We start from the raw sequence: 20,690 nt of genomic DNA, 5'->3' as shown, positions 1-20,690 counted from the left end.
ACTCAGAGACTCTCCTTGGGCTGAGGGGAGGATGTTTATGGGTTTTCTTTCTGCTGACACAACACAGGTACATAACCATGTACCACACAGTCACACATATATACACATGCATATATTACATATTACATATATATCAATGCAGATGTCTTATGCAGATTATATCCTTCATCCTCAATTAGAGGCCATTTAGCCTGAGGCTGTTTTCTATAATTTCATGATAGTTGTTTGATCAATGGGTGAGAATAAATTAGATTGTAATAAACTCAGCTACTGTATATTGAGCAGTGATCAATACTCTAACTCCAGAAATGCTGTGTTTTATCAGTAGTGAGAGCAGGCTGTGAAAATAAATCTCTCAGGAGAGCTGCACATCAAGACAACATGTTAACAGCCAGACAGGGGTTAGATTTCAGATTCTAGCCAAGCAAGTATATTAGGTTTTTGCAGGACTAACTCTGGGAACTGAGTCACTGACCTCTGAAACTGTAGTGCTCATAAAGGCATGAATCCTTGTTTCCAAAGATTCCCATGTTTGGCTGAGAAAGTATTTACTTTGAAACTAAATTTGTTGAGTTTCTTCAGTCTTCTGCAGCTTGAAAATAGTTAGATTAAGTAAGCACAACACTTAGATGTACTGTAAGCATTTAGTTGGATTACTTGTGCAAGCTCCCCACTGAATCACAAAGCAGGAGAATGCTGCTGACATTTTAGAAAAGCAGAAATTGAAGCACAGGGGAGTTGAGTGATCAGGCCATTAAAATGTTGTGTAATCCTGGGCTAAGCAGGTAAGTACAGCTGGTGTTCAGCCCTCAAAATAACAATACAGAATGAAGATGATTACTGGTTTGATTTGGCATCTCTGTTCTAAAAGAACAGATTATATTTTACGTGAAATATGGCCTGGATTATGGACTTTTCTAAGCATGTTACACTGATCTAGCCCTGCACAAAAAGACTCCATTACATTTCAAGGCTAATCAGGACCAAAATGCTTCCTCAGGCTTATTTGTAAGGTCAGCCAAGAACAGTTTTGTGCAGAGTAACATCACAAGATGTTAAAGATATCATTAAAAAAAACCCCAACAAAACAACAGTAAGGTGAAAATAATTTTATGTGCTTTTTTTCCAAAGGATAATAATTGTGTAGTAATGAGAATGCTTCCCTACTGACATTACCATAGTTTCATACCTGTTTCAATGTTTAATACTAATGTAATGAATTAATATTTAAGCTGAATGTAAATTATAAGCCTATTTTCTCCCTGATTCCTTTGATTCAACTAAGCAGGATTGCAAAACAAGGTTGAGAGAAGTCAGTTAAAGCCAGTCCTTCAGGTATTTATGATGACCTGGTGACAACAAATGGTGCCTGAGCTGAGTTACTCCCCTCTAGACTGAGTTTAATGTTTGCCTTTGGGGCAGTGGTTTTTTTAGAAGATGATCTAATGCTGTGCTGGTGGGAAGTGGTCCTGGTGATCCCTGGTGGTTGGTGGAGATAAAGTTACCTAAGCTGCTCACTGTTGTTACAGATGGCACAACTCTTCATCCTTCTGACAGACCTAAACCTAATCAGCTTCACCTAATGACAGATTTAAACTCTTATAACTTATTGCCTTCTCCAGCTGGGTCTCCACTATTTATATTCATGTTCTCACTTTCCACTAATATGAACAATATCCAGTTTCAGAAGTTCACTCTTAATTTACAGGTGTATTTTTTCATTGGCATTTCATCATCATTAAGGAATATGTTAGTTGCAGGCTTTACAGTACCTTAACTCAATCTTGGTTTTGGTTTGGGGAGGGTTCCCTGGAAACCAGACTCACAAGACAGTTGTTATACATAATTATGCACTACACTGGCACTTTAAAGCAGGGATTGTAACACTGAATATATAAAATTTCTACTTTAAACAGGAAACCATGACAGCATGTAGGCAACTAAATACCAGTCACTAGTAAAAAGTGGATTTTAACCTTATTTCAAGTCAGTGGAATGAGCACAAAATAAGGCCTACAATTGTTTGTCCTGCTTAAGGTTCATGTGGCTAAAGATTGGTTTCTTCTTCTACCCAATGTGAATCTTCTTGTATGAGTAAACTCTTAAGGATTACTTGGTGAACTCCTGTGCATCTAGAAACGAGTAATTTTCTTCTCTGAAATGTGATAACCCATAGATTGACTCAAGCTTCTTTAAACTTCATATGTAAGAACAGAACTTGCCACAAAATCATAATATGAGATATATTAGTGCAAAAGGCTTATGCATAATTTCCAAAACTCTTGAACTTTTTACCAGTAGAAATGGTTTATTAGTGCCATGACTGAAGTATTTGTTTTGGGCTGGTGAGTCTTCATGCAGGAACTAAACATTGCACGTAGGACAATTAAGAAATGTTAAGGCTCATTTATTAGAATGCATGGATATTTCCATGGTCAGTGATCCTTACACATTTCACCCCTTGGTGTGAGCACTGCAATGATTTAAGAGCCTACCACAGAAACTGAACCCCACACACACTTTATGTAGGCCATGAATTTAAACCTCCTGCCCCTTGTATCATGCAGAGATTTTCATATGGGTTCAATAAAACTGTGCAATGCTCCAAATGTGTGGGTAAAATCAGGTCTTTCTCATCAAGAAAGTGGTTAAGTGTAATTTTCATTTTACAGTTGCAAGTTGGATGGAAACTGTGAGTAACAGGCAGTGTAAAAAGCAAGCATGCAACTTATCCCAGCAGATACTAGTAATTACTGTAGTTTCAATGGTATGGATATGCTGTAGATATAAAACACAGACACATATACAGAAATGTAGGCAATAGCTCAAATCACAGTTGTATTAGAACTGACAGCTTTGCATAATGGAGCACATACATCCCCTGAAGTGCTGGAGAATTCATGCTAAAAACAAAACAGAGCACATTAAAATCTAGGCAGATGAGGTCAAGACCTGCAGATTTATTAAGCTGAGCTGTAAAAACTGGGATTTTGATACTCATGAACAGCTTCTTCATACTTTTTTCCCCCCTTCCCTTACTGCAGCAATCTTTGTGTTTCTAGCTTCAACCAGGACTTGCTCATGATGTCAGTTTGTCGATATAAAAACTGTTTGTGCTTCAGAAGATCTAAAAGGATCCTCTCTGCCTCTCTTGGAGGGTTTGTGAAAATATGACAGTGAACCTTCAGTGCACAGAAATGGTGCTGTTTGGCTGACACTTCACAGAATCACAGAAAACAGAGCTGAGGAACAAATCCTTCCCTGTTTTAGTATCTCCCCAAAAGAGGTATATTTTTTACAGGTCTGCTGGAGGAAATACATTTTGGGAACGGGACAAAATGTTCTGAAATCATATTTACCAAAGAATTCCTTTGTCTAAGTTGGTCAATTCCTCAGATCTATTCTGCAGAAACATCTATAGTGTTGGTCCACTGATGAAGTTTTCTGGTTTATTTCATTGTTTCTAGGGAGAGTATGTCATCATCCTGCTTTCTTACTCACAATTATACTGGTTGTGTTCCCTTCTAAAATACTCCTGTAGAAAATATAGCAGCTGTTCATATCAAAACAAAAATATTAGCACAGCATTAATCACATTATGTTTTGGTAGCGAGAAAACCTCTTTTCACCCAGTCAGGTTGCCATGAACCAGCAAATCTTCTCTGATTACTTATACTCAGAATAGCAGATTTCATCTAGATAATAAAATAAATCATTCTTACCTTTTATTTATGCACAGACCCATTAAAGTCCTACAAAACTCCCTGCAGCAGACTACTGTTTACACATGAAGCAAATAAATACAAATATCCTAATCCATTTGCAAGGACTCAAAGCTGGCTGAACCTTGGGTTTGACCAAGAAAAAAGAGTGCTGGCTGGATCTTATGCTTGCTGGGAAACCAGGGAAGTAAATGAGTCTGTCAAGTTCTAACTAGCATTTAATGACAAATTTAACTTGGCAAGAATATATAGTTCAGTATTTTGTCAAGCTTGCTGAGGCTTGTATATTCTGTGTATGGATCTTGACCAACTGCTGTATTTTCATAGGATCCTGCATTAAAGAGCTTCTAATGCAAACATACAAAACTTAAATCAAACTTTGTTTCACCGTGTGATTTTTAGAACACAGTACTTAAAAAGGATTATGTCAAGAAAAATAAAAACTATAATCTCTGATGGCTCTGCTCTTATCCTGGCTGTCAGCAGTGCAGCTCTTGAAACCATTAGTTTCTGCAATTAAATGTGGAATCAATTAACTGCACTTAAGCTATTCATTTAGCTTTAAGCCTAGATCATAGAAGTAGGGTAAATTGTTTCTCTTTTCAGACTTATTATGGACCTTAGTGATAAAAACCCGACTATAATGTAACTTAGATCAGCTTAGATTGGCTACTTCCCAGACTAGGTTGCTTCCCACAGATTGTTAGAATGCTTGATGAAAAACACTAACTAGGTAATTCAGGAGCATGTGCAAAGTGCTTACTGATCTCCTTAGGCCAGGATACCCAAGCCTGTCATTGTCACAGGACTCTGCCTTAGAGATGGAAAAATGACTGGATGTGATACAGATGCAGATGTCAGGTTACTTAAAACTAAGCCAGTGAGGATTAGGTCATCCACCCATAGGCCCATCTGACTTTTCTGCTCAACTACCAGCACTTTTTCCTGTCCAAAATCCCTTTAAAACAAGATTTATAGATTCGATGTATTAACATTAAATTAATCTTTGAATCTATAATGAAAACATTTTGGCATGAAGGGATGGAATTTTTTTAAACTCCTACATGTATAGCAGGTTTCTAACCTCTCTTTTGGACTGTGTAACGGGAAAAGAGTCTACTCCTAGGTAGTTAGCAGCTTGATTGTGAATAGCTGAATCATGAGGACAAAACTCTATCTTTTAGATAAGGCCAGATTTTGTAGGAAATACCTGCTTCATAATACAGATGGAAACATTCCTGCCATTGTCATCCTGTTCCTGTCAATGAGATTGTTAGTTTTGCCTGAAGATAAACCTATTTTTTTTTAACTTGGAAAACAGTTTCCAAAACATTTTGATAATATAAATCCTGTTCAATATAAAATCCAGATATAACTGAAGTGGTCATGGCACACTGACAAGGGATTTCAATATAATGTCGTCAGTGTTAAAAACACTAATCAAATTTTTTGCTAATCTTATTTTGATCTAATTAGTTTTCCTAGTGGGTAAGACTAGAAGTGACTTCAGCTACCTGAAGATCTGTAAGTTTTGCATCAGCTGAGGCAATACTGTACCTACAACTGCTCAGTGTTGTGTTTTACGGCCTGAAACAAACTTTGCTATGCATGAAAGGACAAAACATCGTAGACAGTTCCCACCTAAGAACATCATCAAACATCTGCATAATCTGTCTAGTGAGCAGCCAGCTCATTTCATCCCTGAAATTCTGCATGAGAAACACACATTCTTGTTGTTACATGGCAACTTAAAAACAAGCAATCCTTTCTGACACAAACCCTTAGAACTGTTTCTGCAAAAAAAAAAAGAACAAGTGGAAGAGAGCCACATTTAACAACTCCAGCATTTGCAAATAGTTATGACAGTCTGTAATGTTGTAACTTGTTTTAAAATCAGCTATTTTAGGACATGCACATTTAATGATCAGTCTCTTGGTCTTAGAGATATACTGACTAAACAAGACATCATCCTGTAGACGTACTATATAGGGTATGGGATTGTAAAACAAGTTATACAAGAGATCATGAAACTATAGAACCTCAAAGCAGAAACTCTTTTCTTCTGGTACAGAGAAGAAAATTCTTTTACTTGTCAGGCACTCCCTTTGCCTTTTTGTAATGTCTAAAAGATAATTAGTAAACTGTTTTGAGTCTAGACATTTTTAAATTTAAAGAACTAATAAAAATTACTTACCCAATCTTCCTCTAGACTAAAAATGAAAATGCACCACTCTGTCCCTGATTTTTATAACCTTCTGCACTCCTTCACTCCTAGCTGGTGTGTGGATCCCCTTTCTCCCTGGATCACATGAAAGTGTTCTATTAATGTGAATTGGCTGATGTTTGAGAACACTATGCTGGAGAGCTATGAAGTGTAAGGAATCTAACCCAGGGAGCTGTGGGGCTATGACACATCAGTTCTTCACAGGAATTCTCAGTTGCTGGATGGGAATGACACGGGACAGGTCCTGTAAACTGGGTGCAGCACGTTGGCACTGTCATTGTTGTTGTTGGGATATGGATTACTTAAGGCAGGGAGATGAGTTCCATGTTAAACCAATGTATAACTGGAATTTTACTCTCTGGCTTTTCACTCCAGGACTGTAACTTCCATGTATCAGGCTGTCCCTTTGACCTCCCAAGCAAAGGCTGGGAAAATGGATCAACTTAGCATGTGGCAAATGTAAATAACAACAGCACTGCTGAAAGTGACAGCTGCCTTAAGACAACCACTGCAAGTCAGCGCTGCTCTGCAGATTTCCTAAGGAATGCCTTGCTGGAGCTCAGGATAAACATTCAAAGCCTAGGAATGCGAGCAGATTACCTGGCATGATGGAGAGAAGGAAAAAGAAGTCTTCTGCCTCTGTTCCATTCTTCATCTCTTTGCCTGTGTTCAGTTTTCTCTTGCCCACATGGGCAGAAAAGAGGGAATGCAGCTTTGTCTCTTCCCACATGGGATGAGATGGAGCTTTCAGCCCACTGGTTTGAATGGAGTGGTTGAAGTTAGAGGGTATTTTTGTGTGAGCCTATCAGGGAATCAACCCATGTCACTTCAGCAGAGTTGTCTCAACCACAAACCCCCAAAGCACACATCACTGCAGTAGGAAACCCGCACCAATCACAGAAATGTCTTAAGCAGAGCATGTTTGCAGTTACGTGGTACTTTTGGAAAATCCTCCCTTGGAATACACTAGTTCAGAAAGGAAAAAAACATTGCTTTCATAATAGGTTGTAAGTTATAGGCCTTTAAAAACATAAATATAAATATATCCACATCAGCATAAGATATGAAGAAATGATTGCTGGGATAGGATTAAACCTATCACAGAAGTGCTTAGGCTTAAGTCAGTTGTTTGCATGGTGTTGGCAATGTCTAAGAGGTGACAGTTTCTAGAGACTGCTATAAGAAGTAGTGAATTTATGGTTTTTCTGTGAATACAGAAATTATTAGCACATTAAAATTTTTATGTCCAAAAAACTGCCATGTAAAATATGTGCACAAATCTCTAGAACGCTAATTGGCTTTCTGCTTTTGCAAAAATCTGACATTGTTCCACATTTGCTTTTAATTTGTTTGTTCCTCTGTTCAAAATGTGCTGGATGGACCACCAAGGCTGCAGCTGTCTGGCTATTCTCCACTCTGAGGCATCATTGATATATGTATATATTTCCTGCTCCTTCTTGCAAAGATTTTATTATTTTATTTTATTTCATTTTATTTCATTTTATTTCATTTTATTTCATTTCATTTCATTTCATTTCATTTCATTTCATTTCATTTTTCTACATTGCTGTTTAATTGTAGGGAAAAAGTGGAAGGTTTTCAGTATTTTAGTCTCCAGCAGCATGACCTTCATATGTTTTTGTAGCAACCTGGTGTCAAGTCTTTCATGTAATGAAACCTTCCAAGTCCTTAATAGGAAAGGGTTTCTGGTGTCAGTGAAGGTTTGATCCTACCAGGATTTTTTCCTTGGTATCCCACCAAACTGGCCCCCAGTTTTTTTCATAGTTCTATTAATAATTGTTCTTTCATATTTCTCTGAAAATACCTTCTTAGGCACTGAGGAGATGGCTGTAACCTAATCCATGCTGCTGAGGGAATAACTGGTGACAGATTTTCACCTCCCACAGGATTATCTGTAAATACAGAAATAAAAGCTGCTTCAAGAAACAAGTATACAAATTTACACTTCTACATTGCTAAAACAAATTTTTTAAATTAGCTACACTCATTAAAAGAGTTTCCCCTCATCTGTGTTTGCTTGCAGAGCTGGCAGTTGAATGCCAAGTATCTCAGATGTTTTATTTCTGATGTTTTCAATTAGTCCAGGCCCCATTTCAGATCACCAGGATTAACTTTCTATCAGGAACAGCCATCACTGGGCAACAGGTCCTATGCTGCCATGTTTTTAGACAACTAATTTCTTGCTTTATCTTTTCATCCTGAACAGGAGCATTTATTTTGGTGTATTCAAGGGAAATGCAAAAGGTTTGTGCTTTAAAATCACAAGCAACACTCCTGTGCAGTGACTAAACCGTCACATTTAAAGATAACTTTTTTCCATTAATGCCTGGGAACATCTGCTAGCAAATCAGGGATATTCACATCAGGAGGCCAATTTTCAGAGCTGGACAAGGGATTAGGTTTGATAGTAAATGGAATAATGGCAGATCCACATTTTAAGGGCTCTAGATAAGAGCACCAGTGTGCTGGGCAATTCCCAAGCTGAGATGCACTGCGAGCCCCACTTGTAATTCACTGCTCAGCACCACAAAAAAACCCAGATTATTGCTCTGTATTTGATGACAATGGAGATTGTGTTTTGCTTGCTGAAACACAGTACCTGTATGATCATGGTATATACAAGGTGTACAACGTTAGGAATTAGAATTCATTTGGACATCCGCTGCTAAATGCCAGAAACTTTACATTCATTTCTGCACTCTGAGAGGATCAAAAGAGGGAATGGTGAAATCTGCACACAGTGAAACTCTCCTAATAGATCTGAAATGTTTATTTTAGGATTCTTCTATGTGAGTCTTCTCCTTTGAATGAGAATAAAGTTTTATGGACATGCATGGATGAGAACTGGATGAACATCAGACAAAAAAAAAACCTTGGTGAGTAAAGACAATTGGAAAATCTTTCAATCAATGGCATGTAGGACATTTTCTTCACTTACTATTTTCACTGTTGATGGTAATAATTGACGTAGAGACAAAATAATAGCCAGAAAAGCAAAGATCTGATCATCTGGACAAGCAGAACTCTCGAAATAAAAATGCAGGGCAATGTCTTGCAATATTGCAGAATGCTGAGTTCCTATTAAGCATAGTGAGATGACAGTAAAAAATTGTAACTCACATTTGCTAAGCCTGTATTTGCATCCTGAATATTTTTTACCATATGTTTGTGTACTGCAGGGTACAATGGGCCCCAGTCTTGTTTGGATCCTCTCATGAGCCTTTCTCTGTCAGCATTCAAAAGTGAATTACTCATATTGAATTTGCAATGCAAATTTGACAGCACTCTACTAGTCACACAAAGAACAGAAAATTGTTCAAGAGTTCAAATATCATTCATTAATGTTCTACTGAAGTATTACATATTTTAGACATATATTTTGAAAGATAGCTTGTGTATAGTTGCAGTTCTGTAGTCTAGCTGAAGTACTGGTTTGGGGAAGCCAAAGTAGATCCATGTCTATACACTGAATCAAGCCAACCTATGAAGATGTTTTAGAAAACACTCCCAAAAATACCTTAAAGAACCCACCACAATAATTAAAACAACATAATAGTATTAATCAGCAATGAAGGGCTAAGTGTGATGATTTATATTTTCCGGGATTCATTTGAATCCTCTGTATGGAGAATAGTGTGGCCCGCAGGACCAGGGAAGTGATCGCCCCCCTGTTCTTGGCATTGGTGAGGCCACACCTTGAGTGGTGCATTTAGTTTTGGGCCCTATAAAAAGGACATTGAGGTGCTGGAGAGTTTCCAGAGAACTCTTCTGAGAAATGGCTTAGGGAGCTGGGGGTTTTTAGTCTCAAGAAAAGGGGGGGATTTCATTGCTCAGGGGGGACTTCATTGCTGTGCACAAGTCCCTGACTTGGAGGAGGGTGCAGTGAGGTGGGACCAGTCTCTGCCGTGCCTGCAGTGAGAGGACCAGAGGAAATGGCTTTACATTGAGATGGGGGACATTCAGATTAGAGATCAGGTTTTGTTGTTTTTTTTTTTTTTTTTTTTTTCTCTCACTGTTTAGGTGCTCAGGCGCTGGGAATTGGTTGTCCATGGAGAAGATGGAGTCACCATCCCTGGAGGTGTTCAAGAGGAGCTGGGTGATGTGGTTTGCGGTTTAGGGGTTACAGTGGCAGTGCTGGGTAGACATCAGGACTGGTCTCTTCCAGCCCTGATGATTCCATGATTCTAACTAGATGATCTTTAAAGTCCCTTGCAACCCAAACCATTCTAAGGCTCTTTGATTCATTTCATTTGCCGGTGCACAGATCCCTGCTCAGTACCGAAGGCAGGCATTTCCATGGACAAATCCATGTATTAAAGGCGCTGGGACAAGCGCAGCGCCCCTTTATCTCTCATTTACCCCCCGTTCCCCTCAGATGTTGGCTGTCTCCGCCTCCCTCCTCACGCCTCGCGGGTCTCCACGCCCGCAGCGCCCTCCCGAGGCAGCGGAGCGCGGCCCCGCCCGCGCCGGGCTTCACGCACCGCCCTCCGCCGCCCACAGCGCCCGGTCCCGGGCAGCGACCCGTGCGCGGCTGTGAAGGGCTGACGAGGGAGGAAGTACATGTTAGAGGAACGCTGAGAGCTCCGTAACCACCTCTGCGGCGAGTCAGAAAGGCCCAACCCGATTTGCTGAGGAACAGACTGCGCAGCCTGCAGAACCGGGGCGGAAGACAGCGCCAATATGGAAGATCACGATCAGCGTGCAGCGGCTCAACGACCACCGGCGGTGCCCGAAGACCCCTCCACAAAGATCCTTTGAGGCGAACTGCGCAGGCTCGGCTCGGTGCGCGTATCCCGGGGATCCCGGCACACACGTGAGGCGGGGTCATCCCCGCCGCATCCCGCGGTTATGGGTGACAGCTCCCGCGGCCGCGCACCCGCCATGTCGCAGAGCAGCGACAGCGGCGAGTCCTCCCCCGCCTCGCGGGACCGCCGGTCCCGGACGCCGCGCGCCCGGGAGGACACGGCGGCGGCGGCGGCGGCGGGCGAGAGGCTCCGGCAGCTGAACATCGGCGAGGGCGACGACAGGGAGCATAACAGGATGATCCGTAGCCAGTATCGGGAGCTCATCTCCACCGTGCAGCGTAAGGAGGCAGCGGGGGGAGCTCCGGGGATGCCGGTGGGGTGTCTGGGCTGGAGGCCGGGGGGGCCTCTGGGGCTGGCGGCCTATCCTGGGCGTGTGGGGAGCTGTGGGAGCGTTCCTGGAAACTCCGGGTTCCTTGGGCTGCCGATACTTTGGGTTTGTACTTAGATCGAAATTCGACTCCCAGGAAGCGTGGAATCGCAAAATCATGGATTGGTTGGAGGGGACCTTACAGGTGTTCTCGTTCCAACCGTGTCAGAGACACCTTCCACTGTCCCAGGTTGCTCCAAACTCTGTCTAACCTGGCCCTGGACACTTCCAGGGATGGGGCCGCGACAGCTTCTCTGGACAACCTGTGCCACGGCCTCCCCACCCTTACAGGGAAGAATTTCTTCCTGATACCTAAACCTACTCTCCTTCAGTGTGAGGCCATTCCCCCTTGTCCTGTGGAAAGGCCATCTCCTGCATCCCCAGGGATAGCGAGGTTACGAGGGATTTGGCTGCACTAGCCCACATGTGGTGCATACACTGGTGCAGGGGAACTGTCAGCTGTCAACTGTCAGCTTTAGACCTAGACATGCACCGAAATCCTTTAATTTTGCTTTCACGGTGTCTGAGCTTTAGTTTGAAACTGCAGGTACCATTATGTGCCTGGACTGGAAAGTTATTCTTGGGCCTTCCAAAAAATGCTGTGTAGTTTTTAGTATCTCCAGACAGGTGTGTGAGTCCTTCTGCTATGTGCATTTGAGTTGTGCTGTTTTCCTCACAGAAACGTGGCCATGGTTGTGTGAGTAGCACTGCCAGGTTGAGCAACACATGGAATTAGTTGTTCTCTGAATACTTGATAAATCTGTGCAGTTGTTTTACAAGAGGCTACAGTGCAGTTTATGGGGGACCCAGCCTGTTTATAGAAGTGACCAAGCATATAGTTTTGGGGGCTGGTTTGTTTCTTTCATGGAAATTCCACTTATTTCCCCAAGTCAAGCCTGTTTTGCCTGTGACAGTAAGTGGTGAGTGATCTCTCCCTGCTCTTATCTAGACCCATGAGCTTTTTGTTCTATTTTCTCTCCCTGGTCCAGCTGAGGAGGGGAGTGATGGAGCTTTGATGGGCACCTGGCCTCCAGTCGGGATCAAACAAGCCCAGTGTTTCTCAGTGCTTCTATGTTTAAGTAATTCAGGATTTCCTTTGTGTCTTTTCCCACAGAAAATCGAGAAGCTATGCTGAATTCAAAAAGCAACAGGCTGACAGAAGCTTTGGAAGAAGCCAATAAACTTTTTGATGGAGGTAAAACAAATTCTGTGCTTTTTAATCAATATGTTTGGCCAAGCGTGAGGCGATGATGCCTTTGAAACAAAAGAGGGCAAGAGTGAAGTTGAGGTCCAAGTACTTCATCAGAATTTTTATATAACTTAAAATAGATGTGTTAAGTTGAAGATTGGTTGAGTAAGTTGATGTGAGAAAATAGATGTCATTACAGTTTATTTGCTCTTAGAAATACTCCCTGCTTTATTTTGATTCACTGGAATCACACTGGAAGTGTAAGTAGTACACATAAAAGATATCGGTGTAGAGGGGTTCATTTCACTTGGAAAGGTGGAAAACACTGATTAAAAAATGCATTTGTTCTTCAAGATCACGTTACTTTTCCATGGTTTGTCATTCTTTCCTTTTTTTAAAATGCAAATATTATTGTAAGGATAGAGGTCACTGTAATAAAACCATTTCCAAAGCGCTAAAGCCAGGATAGTCCCTATGCTGAATCTGATTATTGGATTTGTGACAATTTCATGTTAATTACCATAAAATCTTTTCTGTAACAGTTTGCCGTGCACGAGAGGCTGCACTGGATGCCCAGTTTCTTGTTATAGCATCCAATATAGGGAAGGAGAAGGCCAATGAGTTACACTCAGAGATGTCAGCATTTGATTCAACAGCATTTGCAGAAGACTTGGTAAGTTCCAGGCTCTGAATTTGCCAGCATTTCTGCTGGAGGTTTGCCCTGTTTGTTACAGAACCATAAAGCCTCAGATTGTCAGGCAGTACATGGCATTTCTGATGGAATTTAATGCTTTTCCTATGAATTTCTTTGATTAACTTTCTGGTTACTGTTGTTAATTGTCTTAAACTATGTATTAAGCATTTTCAGTAGGGGAAAATCTAACTTAAAATGCAGACACGCCCCCCCCATTATTGCACTGCTGCTGCTTTATTGCAGTTCAGTCAGTTCATGCTCTGAAAGTCTTCTGCACTTTTTTCAGCCACTGTTCTGTAGTTTCTCAGTAGAAAAGTAGTTTCTTTATCCTGTCCACTGGTTTCTATATTTTTGGATAGAGTTCTTGAGGCCCTGTGTCACTGACATAAAATGGGACTTTGGATGATTTGAATGGTTTCAGACTGGACAGTTTGTCTCTTTGTACTGTGTCTGGGTGGAAGAGTCAGTTCAGAACAGCTTTTAAGCAGGCTATTGGCTTTTTGCTCTCTTTTGTTACAGCAGATCAACAAGGAATCTTGAGTGTTTGCTCAAGTCTGTAAAAAACATTAAGTTCAATTTGAAGTTTTTCCTGGGTTACTGTGGACTGGTGGGTGCAGGGATACGCCAGATAAATTCTATGGTGTTTGAGGGGCTGGGCTTCCTGGGAGCGTGTGGTGTTCAAAAACTGTGATACATCTGAGCTCTAAAGTGCAATAAAAGTAATGTTCTGCTACTTTGTATGTCATTGAAAATGTGTTGGAATCTAAGGAGTTTTGTTTACCTATGACTTTCTTTCATTGCTTGCTGAACACAAGGGTGAATTCGAGTGTTTATCTGTTTTCATGGTATCCTCAGGAAAGTCAAAGTTCTTAGGCAGTGGTATTAAATGGTAATTTGTCAGGCAAACACCACAATACAATGTTTCACCATGAATGTATTTACTGGTTTACCTCTTAAGTGAATTTTTGTTGCAGCTTTTTTTCTTTTATAGCTGACCTTCATGGGTATAAATCGCACAGAAGTAGAAGAAACTGATGACTCTGAGGATGTTCCAGGCGGTTTTTTACCTAGTGATGCCTGGCAGACAATGGGAGAAGAAGCACCCAAGTACTTTAGAAGAGCACCTACTTTTCACTACATGTAAGTTTCTTCAAGGAAACAGTATGTACTGCAGCTCAAGATAATGGCTTTAATTGATTTTTATCTTTGATGCCCTGGGCTTGAGTTGAGTTTAGTCTGAGGTCACAGCAGAGTGTTGACAAGGTATGAGGCTGTCAACATATTGGGAGCAACTTTTGGGGCTGGTTCTTTCCAGAAATCTCTAAATGTGATGAAGCTTTATCTTTAGGTATCAGTCAGCACTTTGCACTTTCTTGGGGAGATCCACTGCTCAGTATAAAGATTCCTGAACATACAGTGTACACCAGATGTATGTGTTCTTTGTATTTTGGTTAGGATGGGATCTTTCAAGTCTGAGCCTCCTGTACCAAAGCAACGGATTGAGAGGCAGAAGAAAGCTAGCAGAGGAAAAGCAGAACGGGCAATGCCTGCTCAGGTTTGTAAAGTGTTGCCTTTATTAACCATTTGTTCTGGCAGTTATAACAAGTGACTTCTAAATCTTTCAGTATGTGTTGTTTTGGATTTTGTAATTATGAACTGTGTAGTACTTCTGACATTCTACCTTTAAGGGGGAGGGAGTACCCAAGATTCATAGATGCTTGTGCTGTGCTTATCTTCAGGAGCCAGAACAAGGACGTTTGTCCCAGAAAAGTGCTTCCCTACCTCCATATGGCTCTTCCTCCAGTTACATCCTATTCTTTCTCAGAGTGGGTTATTACCAGCATTCCTTGGCTGGTAAGCCAACAATCCTTGGTTGGCTCCACAGCCATCCAGCTGGAGTTGGAGAAACACACATCAGCCCCGTTTCTTCCGAGCTTCTACTAAAGGATTCAGATTTCATTTTTAGGCTTCTTGATTTGTTTTGTGTGGGCTGCAGTATTTCACTGAGTGGAAGAAAATAGGATTTACAGACCTGTGGCAGTGCAAGTAGCCCCAACTACTCTAACCACTGAGGATGCCACTAACACCAAGCTGTCATGGTCAGGCACTGAGGTCTAAAGCAGCTCACTCCTTGGTGAGGGTGAGAACCCACAATCCCCCAGTTCTATGATCTCCATGTTTCCCTACAATTGGTTCATGTTGTCCCCTCCCGGTTTTACGTATAAGTCTAAGTCTATTCATTTCCCTTAGTTAATATGTATTAGTTCTAGAAGCTTCTGTAGTACTCGACACCCCATTGATTCCTTCCCCAAGTCCCTCCTATGCGTTGTTCCCATTGGTTCCCTCACTGCTAACCCCGCCTACTTACCCTTATCTCATTGGCTGGAATCCCTTTCCCCGCCTTCCCATCCCCATTGTAAAATCCCTGGACCCTGTCAAAAATTTAGCTCTTTATCCCTGTCCCTTCATCTGAATAAACCTCAGCGTAGAATCCATACAGAGTCCCCTCTCTTCTTCTTTGCCTCTGCCTGTGTGCCCTCACAGCTGCCTCAGGGAAGATTGCTCCCTCGGGTGAGGAGCTCTTTGCTCCTTTTTGTGTGTGCTGCCTTCCAGAGGGGTTGCAGCCTCAACCTCCGGGCTCATCTTTGTTGGCATGCTGGGTGCAAACCCCCTCACAGACCAATTTCATTTTCAGAAATAGGGTTTACAATTTTCAAGTTATGAGCTTACATATTCTGTTGCCTTTTGCTTTGAAAGGAAACAAAAAAGAAACTTCTTTACATTAGCCTGGTTCCCATTTTTCTTTAAAAAGTGTCTAACAGCGTGCTGCATTTGCACTGAAATGTGGTTAATGGGAAAAAACTAATTACATCACATAACCACTATTGTTTCTTTCTGTTTTCTTATTCTTTGTGTCATACACTGGCAGAAAGGCAAAAGTCTGGGAATACTGAGAGAGGCTTACATCTGAAACTTTGCAAACATAAACCATGTTGTTACAGGGAAGCTCAGGCTGTGATAATGCCCTGGTATAGAGGCAAATAGTTGATCATTGCTTTTTTAAAGGCAGCCTACTCAATCCAAATAGTGATAGAAAGGATTTGTTACAGTTTGTACTGGTAAGAAGAGGAGCTGAAGGGTTTCTGGGTTGCTTATAAATGATCATCTTCATTAAACTCACAGACTATAGCACTGTGTAACCCAGCTCCCCAGAGCTACTGAAAAGTAAGTGTACACCTGTACACAGGCTCAAAACATACAAGCCATGGCCTTTCATATTGATTCTGTAAGTTAGGAATTAAACCCTAAAGCTCTTCAGTGTTGTCTCATGTTTGCCTAAGTGTGTTTGTTATGTTGCATGTAGGGAGAAAAATTCAAGTTTTATGTTATGTTCAAAAGAAGCCGTTCACATATTCTGGTAATTCCACAACCATTATTTGAGGTGAAGCTCTGTTTCTTTTTCCCAGTTAAAAGAAATGGAGGAGTCTCATCAAGAAGCTACAGAAAAAGAAGTAGAGAGGATATTGAGAATACTGCAAACTCATTTTGAAAATGATCGTAAGTGTAATTAAATTAAGCATTAACTGGAGAAAATGAACATTCTCTGTCTCCTACAGTTGGGAGTGGTAAAACTACAGAGACAAAATGAGTTGAAGTTTGCAAGTAGAAATTTTCCTTGAAGAACATACACCAACTATGTATTTTTTATTAACACTTAGTCAGCTGTTGTTTGCCTGCAGAGTAAATGTAAATCCTCTCCCCTGATTAGAGCCTGCAGTTTTTAGAAGGCAGTCAAATAGTCACTGTATATGGATCTGTGGGGGGGAAAAGATAGAAGAAAATAATATACTTTATAGAACATTTGTTTTTGCAGGCAGCTGGGAATTCAGCTAAATTGACAAATACCCCTTTAGCTTTTGAAAGGAGTATTGGCTCTCTTAAGTTTGTGTTAGCTCTGTGTATACCACCTGTTTGTTTGTTTGATTTAACAAAGCTACATTTGCATCCCCAGCTAATACACCTATTTCCTTCTTTGATTTTGTGATTGATCCGAACTCATTTGCACACACTGTGGAAAACATGTTTCATGTGTCCTTCCTTATCAGGGTAAGGCATGGCATGTTCTTGAAATATCACTTTAGAGACTAGAATTACATAGAAATTCTGACCTGGCTTCAATATTGAAGAATTAGGATTTAAGTATGAGAAATACGAGTTTATTTTCTGCAAACAGTCTGTGATATTTTGGTAGTCAAATAGAAAAGGAAACAGAGTTGACTAGGCTTATTTTTTTTATAGTGCAATCAGTTTTTGTACTGCAACCAACAAAGCAGTGGTAATATTTTTGCAGTCAATATGCTTTTCAAAAAAGATTCTGGCTCACATTTTAGATGTAGAAAAGTTCTCATAGAGTATAGAAGAGTTACTGAGGCTGTAGAAAACAATGTTATGTCAAAGTTATATATTCTTTTTGAATCCATGGATTTGCACTTCAAAACTATCCTTAGTTTGTCTAATAAATAAAATTAATTCTGGAAAAGACAAAACTGACAAGGATATTTTGACTAATTCAGGTTTTATATTGAATAGAAATGTTGTTATGAAGAGTTACCTTAAGTATATTTCAAGAATAATAACAATTTTAATAAAGCAAAACTTCTATAATCCAACAGTTTACACACTATGTGCTATATGGGCTCCTTCTTTCTGCATAAGTGCTGTGTTAAAATAGTTTTTTCTTATTTGATATGCCAGTGAAGATTCTTCATCAATATATGTACCTGTTCATGATTATGTAATAAGTAAAAAATAAGAAATTTCAGTGCATTATCCTAACTTGAAAGTTCTAAGTTATGAAACTTTAAATCCCACTGTTGTTTAGGATGGTCTTGCAAAAATAAAGCTGGATGAAGACAAATTACCAACAATAGGTAAAATCTAGCTTTAAAGTACTCTAACTGGTTTTTGTAACAACATTACATGTTACGTGTTCACAAAGTTTTAGGTATATTTTTAACTGGGGATATGCAGTGAGTGTAATTGAAGGCATGAAGAGATTTCTGAGCAAGGATTGAGTCTTTTCAAATATCAGTGTATGGAAAAAGACCATTATGCTGATTTATACAAATTAATTCTATTAATAGAAATCAAAGGTTATTACCTTTCCTTTTAAGTTATATTTTTGCTAATAAGTACAGGAACATTGTTACACTTAGCTGAAAAAAGGTATTTTTGGGTGTAAGAACTCTCTTGTCTCAGAGTTGGGAACTGCTGCAGCTTCAAAACAATTGGGAAGAAAATGCCATCCTACATACGAGGTTGGCTTTCATTCCCACAGGATGTCAGTGGGGTTAGGACTTTGGTGGGATTTCATAAGGAATAAAATACTTAGGTCCTTCTGTAAAAAGTTAGTTCCTAAATTTTTAGGAGGTGAGGCTAAGGAAGTACCTTGAGCAGTATGTGGTACAGGTTGTTGATAGAGACTAACTGGGTGGAACATGTAGAATTGACGTGATTTTTGTGGAGCTTTTGTGTTCCTGGTGGAAACTGACTTTGCAAGTGTAAATGCTGAAAATGCTGTGTTTTGATCAGAGCCCACAAAACCCAGCGGGAGAGGGGAGGAGGAGAACAGAGCTGGAGCACGGAACCAGGTCGTCATAAGTCTGGACCAGAGAGAATGGAAGGTACCACAGAGAGCACTTGATACTTGGGATTAGTTATTTTTATTTAAGCCTCTGAGAGCTGTGCTGTTACCTGCTCTGGGGAGGGCAGGTGTTCTGTGTACAGTAACACTGCATTTGACCTCATGGATGCCAGAACAGTCACAGATCTAAGGGATGTCTGTAGTTGCAAGAAAACTGAGAATTGGGGTAGTGATTCCATCTTTGATTCTTGAAGCCTGGTCAGTTCAAGTGCATTTAAGCTGTGCACTGACTTGCCTTTACTGCTTTACACAAGGCCTGGGTAAATATGGAATCTGTTTTTTCCCTTACTTGTCTCTGGAGAGGAAGTTCTCCATGCAATTTCCTCACTGTTTGTAATAAACCCTAGACAAAAAGTAGTTTTGGGCACACATACGGCTCTTCCCCTTTGTCCCTCACTCAGAATGTGCAGGAGAAATGTAGTAATTTGAAATAGTGCTTTAGTATAAGGAACTTTACTACTTGCTTGGTAGTAATAAAATTGAAATAGTTCAGCTCTGGTGACTGACATACTGCTGTCATCTCTAACCAGGAGATCATAGAAACATTTCAGATAAGAGAAGCCATGATTACCCCTCTTTCTCAGAGCAGTGAAGAGGAAATGGAGACAGAGTAACTATTCAAGTAAGTTCTTTTACTAAATCAAACTCAGTAAGTTCCTTGTGCACGTAGAACTTCAGGGAAACTATGTGCGACTTACAAATGCAGAAGAACTGTAAGCAGGGTGACTGTAACATTTGGAATTGCTGTGTTCTTGCCCTCTTCATGAAACAAAATGTTATCTAGCCTTGTATGCAGTGATTAAATGGGAAAAAAACCCTTTATTTTTGCGTTTGATGGTCAGTTAAGGGACGAGTTATTTTTTGGAACTTTATACTCAGAATGCACTGTTGGAAAGAATCATAGCTTTTTGTGTTTGGTTTCTTAACATCCTGACAGCTGATGTTGTTAATAAAGTAGTCTGAAGAAGGACTTAGAGGGAACCAGGCTGTCTTCCCTTCTGCTTCCATAAAATTCTTTCAATGATAGGACTGAATTCCTTTACTGTCACAGTTGTTTGGTAAGTTCCAGATCTTAATGCACATTGTCTTACTGCCTTCTCTCTTTTTTTCCCTCCCCTTAGGTGCCTTAAAGAAAATACTTCAAAACATTTGTTTCAACATTTGTTTTACATGTATATGTTGTAAAATTAAATTTATTTTTTCTGGAACATCTCAACACTTTCTAAGAGCTGCTTTGTTTAGAACCATGGAATGGGTTGGGTTGGAAGGGACCGTAAAGATCCTCTTGTTCTAGCCCCTGCAGTGGGCAGGGACACCTTCCACTGGACTAGGTTGTTCCAAGCCCCATCCAACCTGGCCTTGGACACTTCTAGGGCAGCCACAGCTTCTCTGGGTAACCTGAGGAAGTGTAGACTTGTTACAGGGTTATTTATCTACTATGGCTTACTTTACTACTTATACAAAGTAGTAAAGTTCACTGGCACTCATAAACTGTCTTAGTGAAAAGGAAACACTGTGTCTCTTCTTTCCTCCCTTGTCTCCCCCAGCAGCAGCAAGTGGAATTCACATGGTTAAACATCCCTACTGGGATAACCTTGCTATCCTACATCATTTTGGGTGCTGCAGGAGAATTGATACTGCTCTGCTGTTCTTACTGTTCTGGAAATAAAGGTTTGAGTTTGGAAATTTGGTCTCAGCTAGAGATCGAAATCTCCCCTTTCTCTATTCCAAACTCCTCCTGTATTTGTTTGGTAACTTGGGCAGGCCGGCTCTATGGGGCCACGACATTATTTTATTAAAAATACATGAAGTCTTGTTCCATTTCCAGAAAACACTCCAAGGAGGAGTTCAGGATTTCTTCCATCCTTTTATCCTGCTGTAGCAGCTCGGGGTGGATACAAAGGGATCCGTTCCCCCTGGAAGGCCTGTTAGAGTGTGTTTGTGGGGGTGAGAAGCTGGTCAGG

The 20,690-nt window shown here is 40.5% G+C and overlaps 2 protein-coding genes across 5 annotated transcripts in view; one reads left to right on the top strand and one right to left on the bottom strand.

Moving 5' to 3' along the window:
- The window catches only part of TACC2 (transforming acidic coiled-coil containing protein 2), a 129,353-nt gene extending 123,334 nt beyond the window's left edge, over positions 1 to 6,019 (bottom strand). For 3 of the 4 annotated variants that reach the window (XM_069020181.1, XM_069020184.1, XM_069020182.1), the window contains exon 1: positions 5,917 to 6,019. The gene's annotated coding sequence lies outside the window, so the exon portion shown is untranslated. The remainder of the gene's footprint in view (positions 1 to 5,916) is intronic. The other variant, XM_069020185.1, reaches the window with a different exon arrangement.
- A 4,419-nt stretch (positions 6,020 to 10,438) lies between these two features.
- NSMCE4A (NSE4 homolog A, SMC5-SMC6 complex component) lies at positions 10,439 to 19,942 on the top strand. The gene is made up of 11 exons (XM_069020180.1): positions 10,439 to 11,050; positions 12,254 to 12,334; positions 12,871 to 13,001; positions 14,014 to 14,162; positions 14,478 to 14,577; positions 16,490 to 16,580; positions 17,035 to 17,129; positions 17,905 to 17,953; positions 18,615 to 18,706; positions 19,257 to 19,348; positions 19,848 to 19,942. The coding sequence occupies exons 1-10, from the start codon at positions 10,816 to 10,818 to the stop codon at positions 19,338 to 19,340; spliced, it is 1,107 nt and encodes a 368-aa protein (XP_068876281.1). The 5' UTR covers positions 10,439 to 10,815; the 3' UTR covers positions 19,341 to 19,348; positions 19,848 to 19,942.
- Positions 19,943 to 20,690: the final 748 nt, after the last annotated feature.

This window comes from Aphelocoma coerulescens, chromosome 6, assembly GCF_041296385.1.
Source record: "Aphelocoma coerulescens isolate FSJ_1873_10779 chromosome 6, UR_Acoe_1.0, whole genome shotgun sequence".
NCBI classification, from domain to species: domain Eukaryota; kingdom Metazoa; phylum Chordata; class Aves; order Passeriformes; family Corvidae; genus Aphelocoma; species Aphelocoma coerulescens.
Note: the sequence above shows the minus strand (reverse complement) of the source record. Positions and strands in the feature narration are given on the sequence as shown.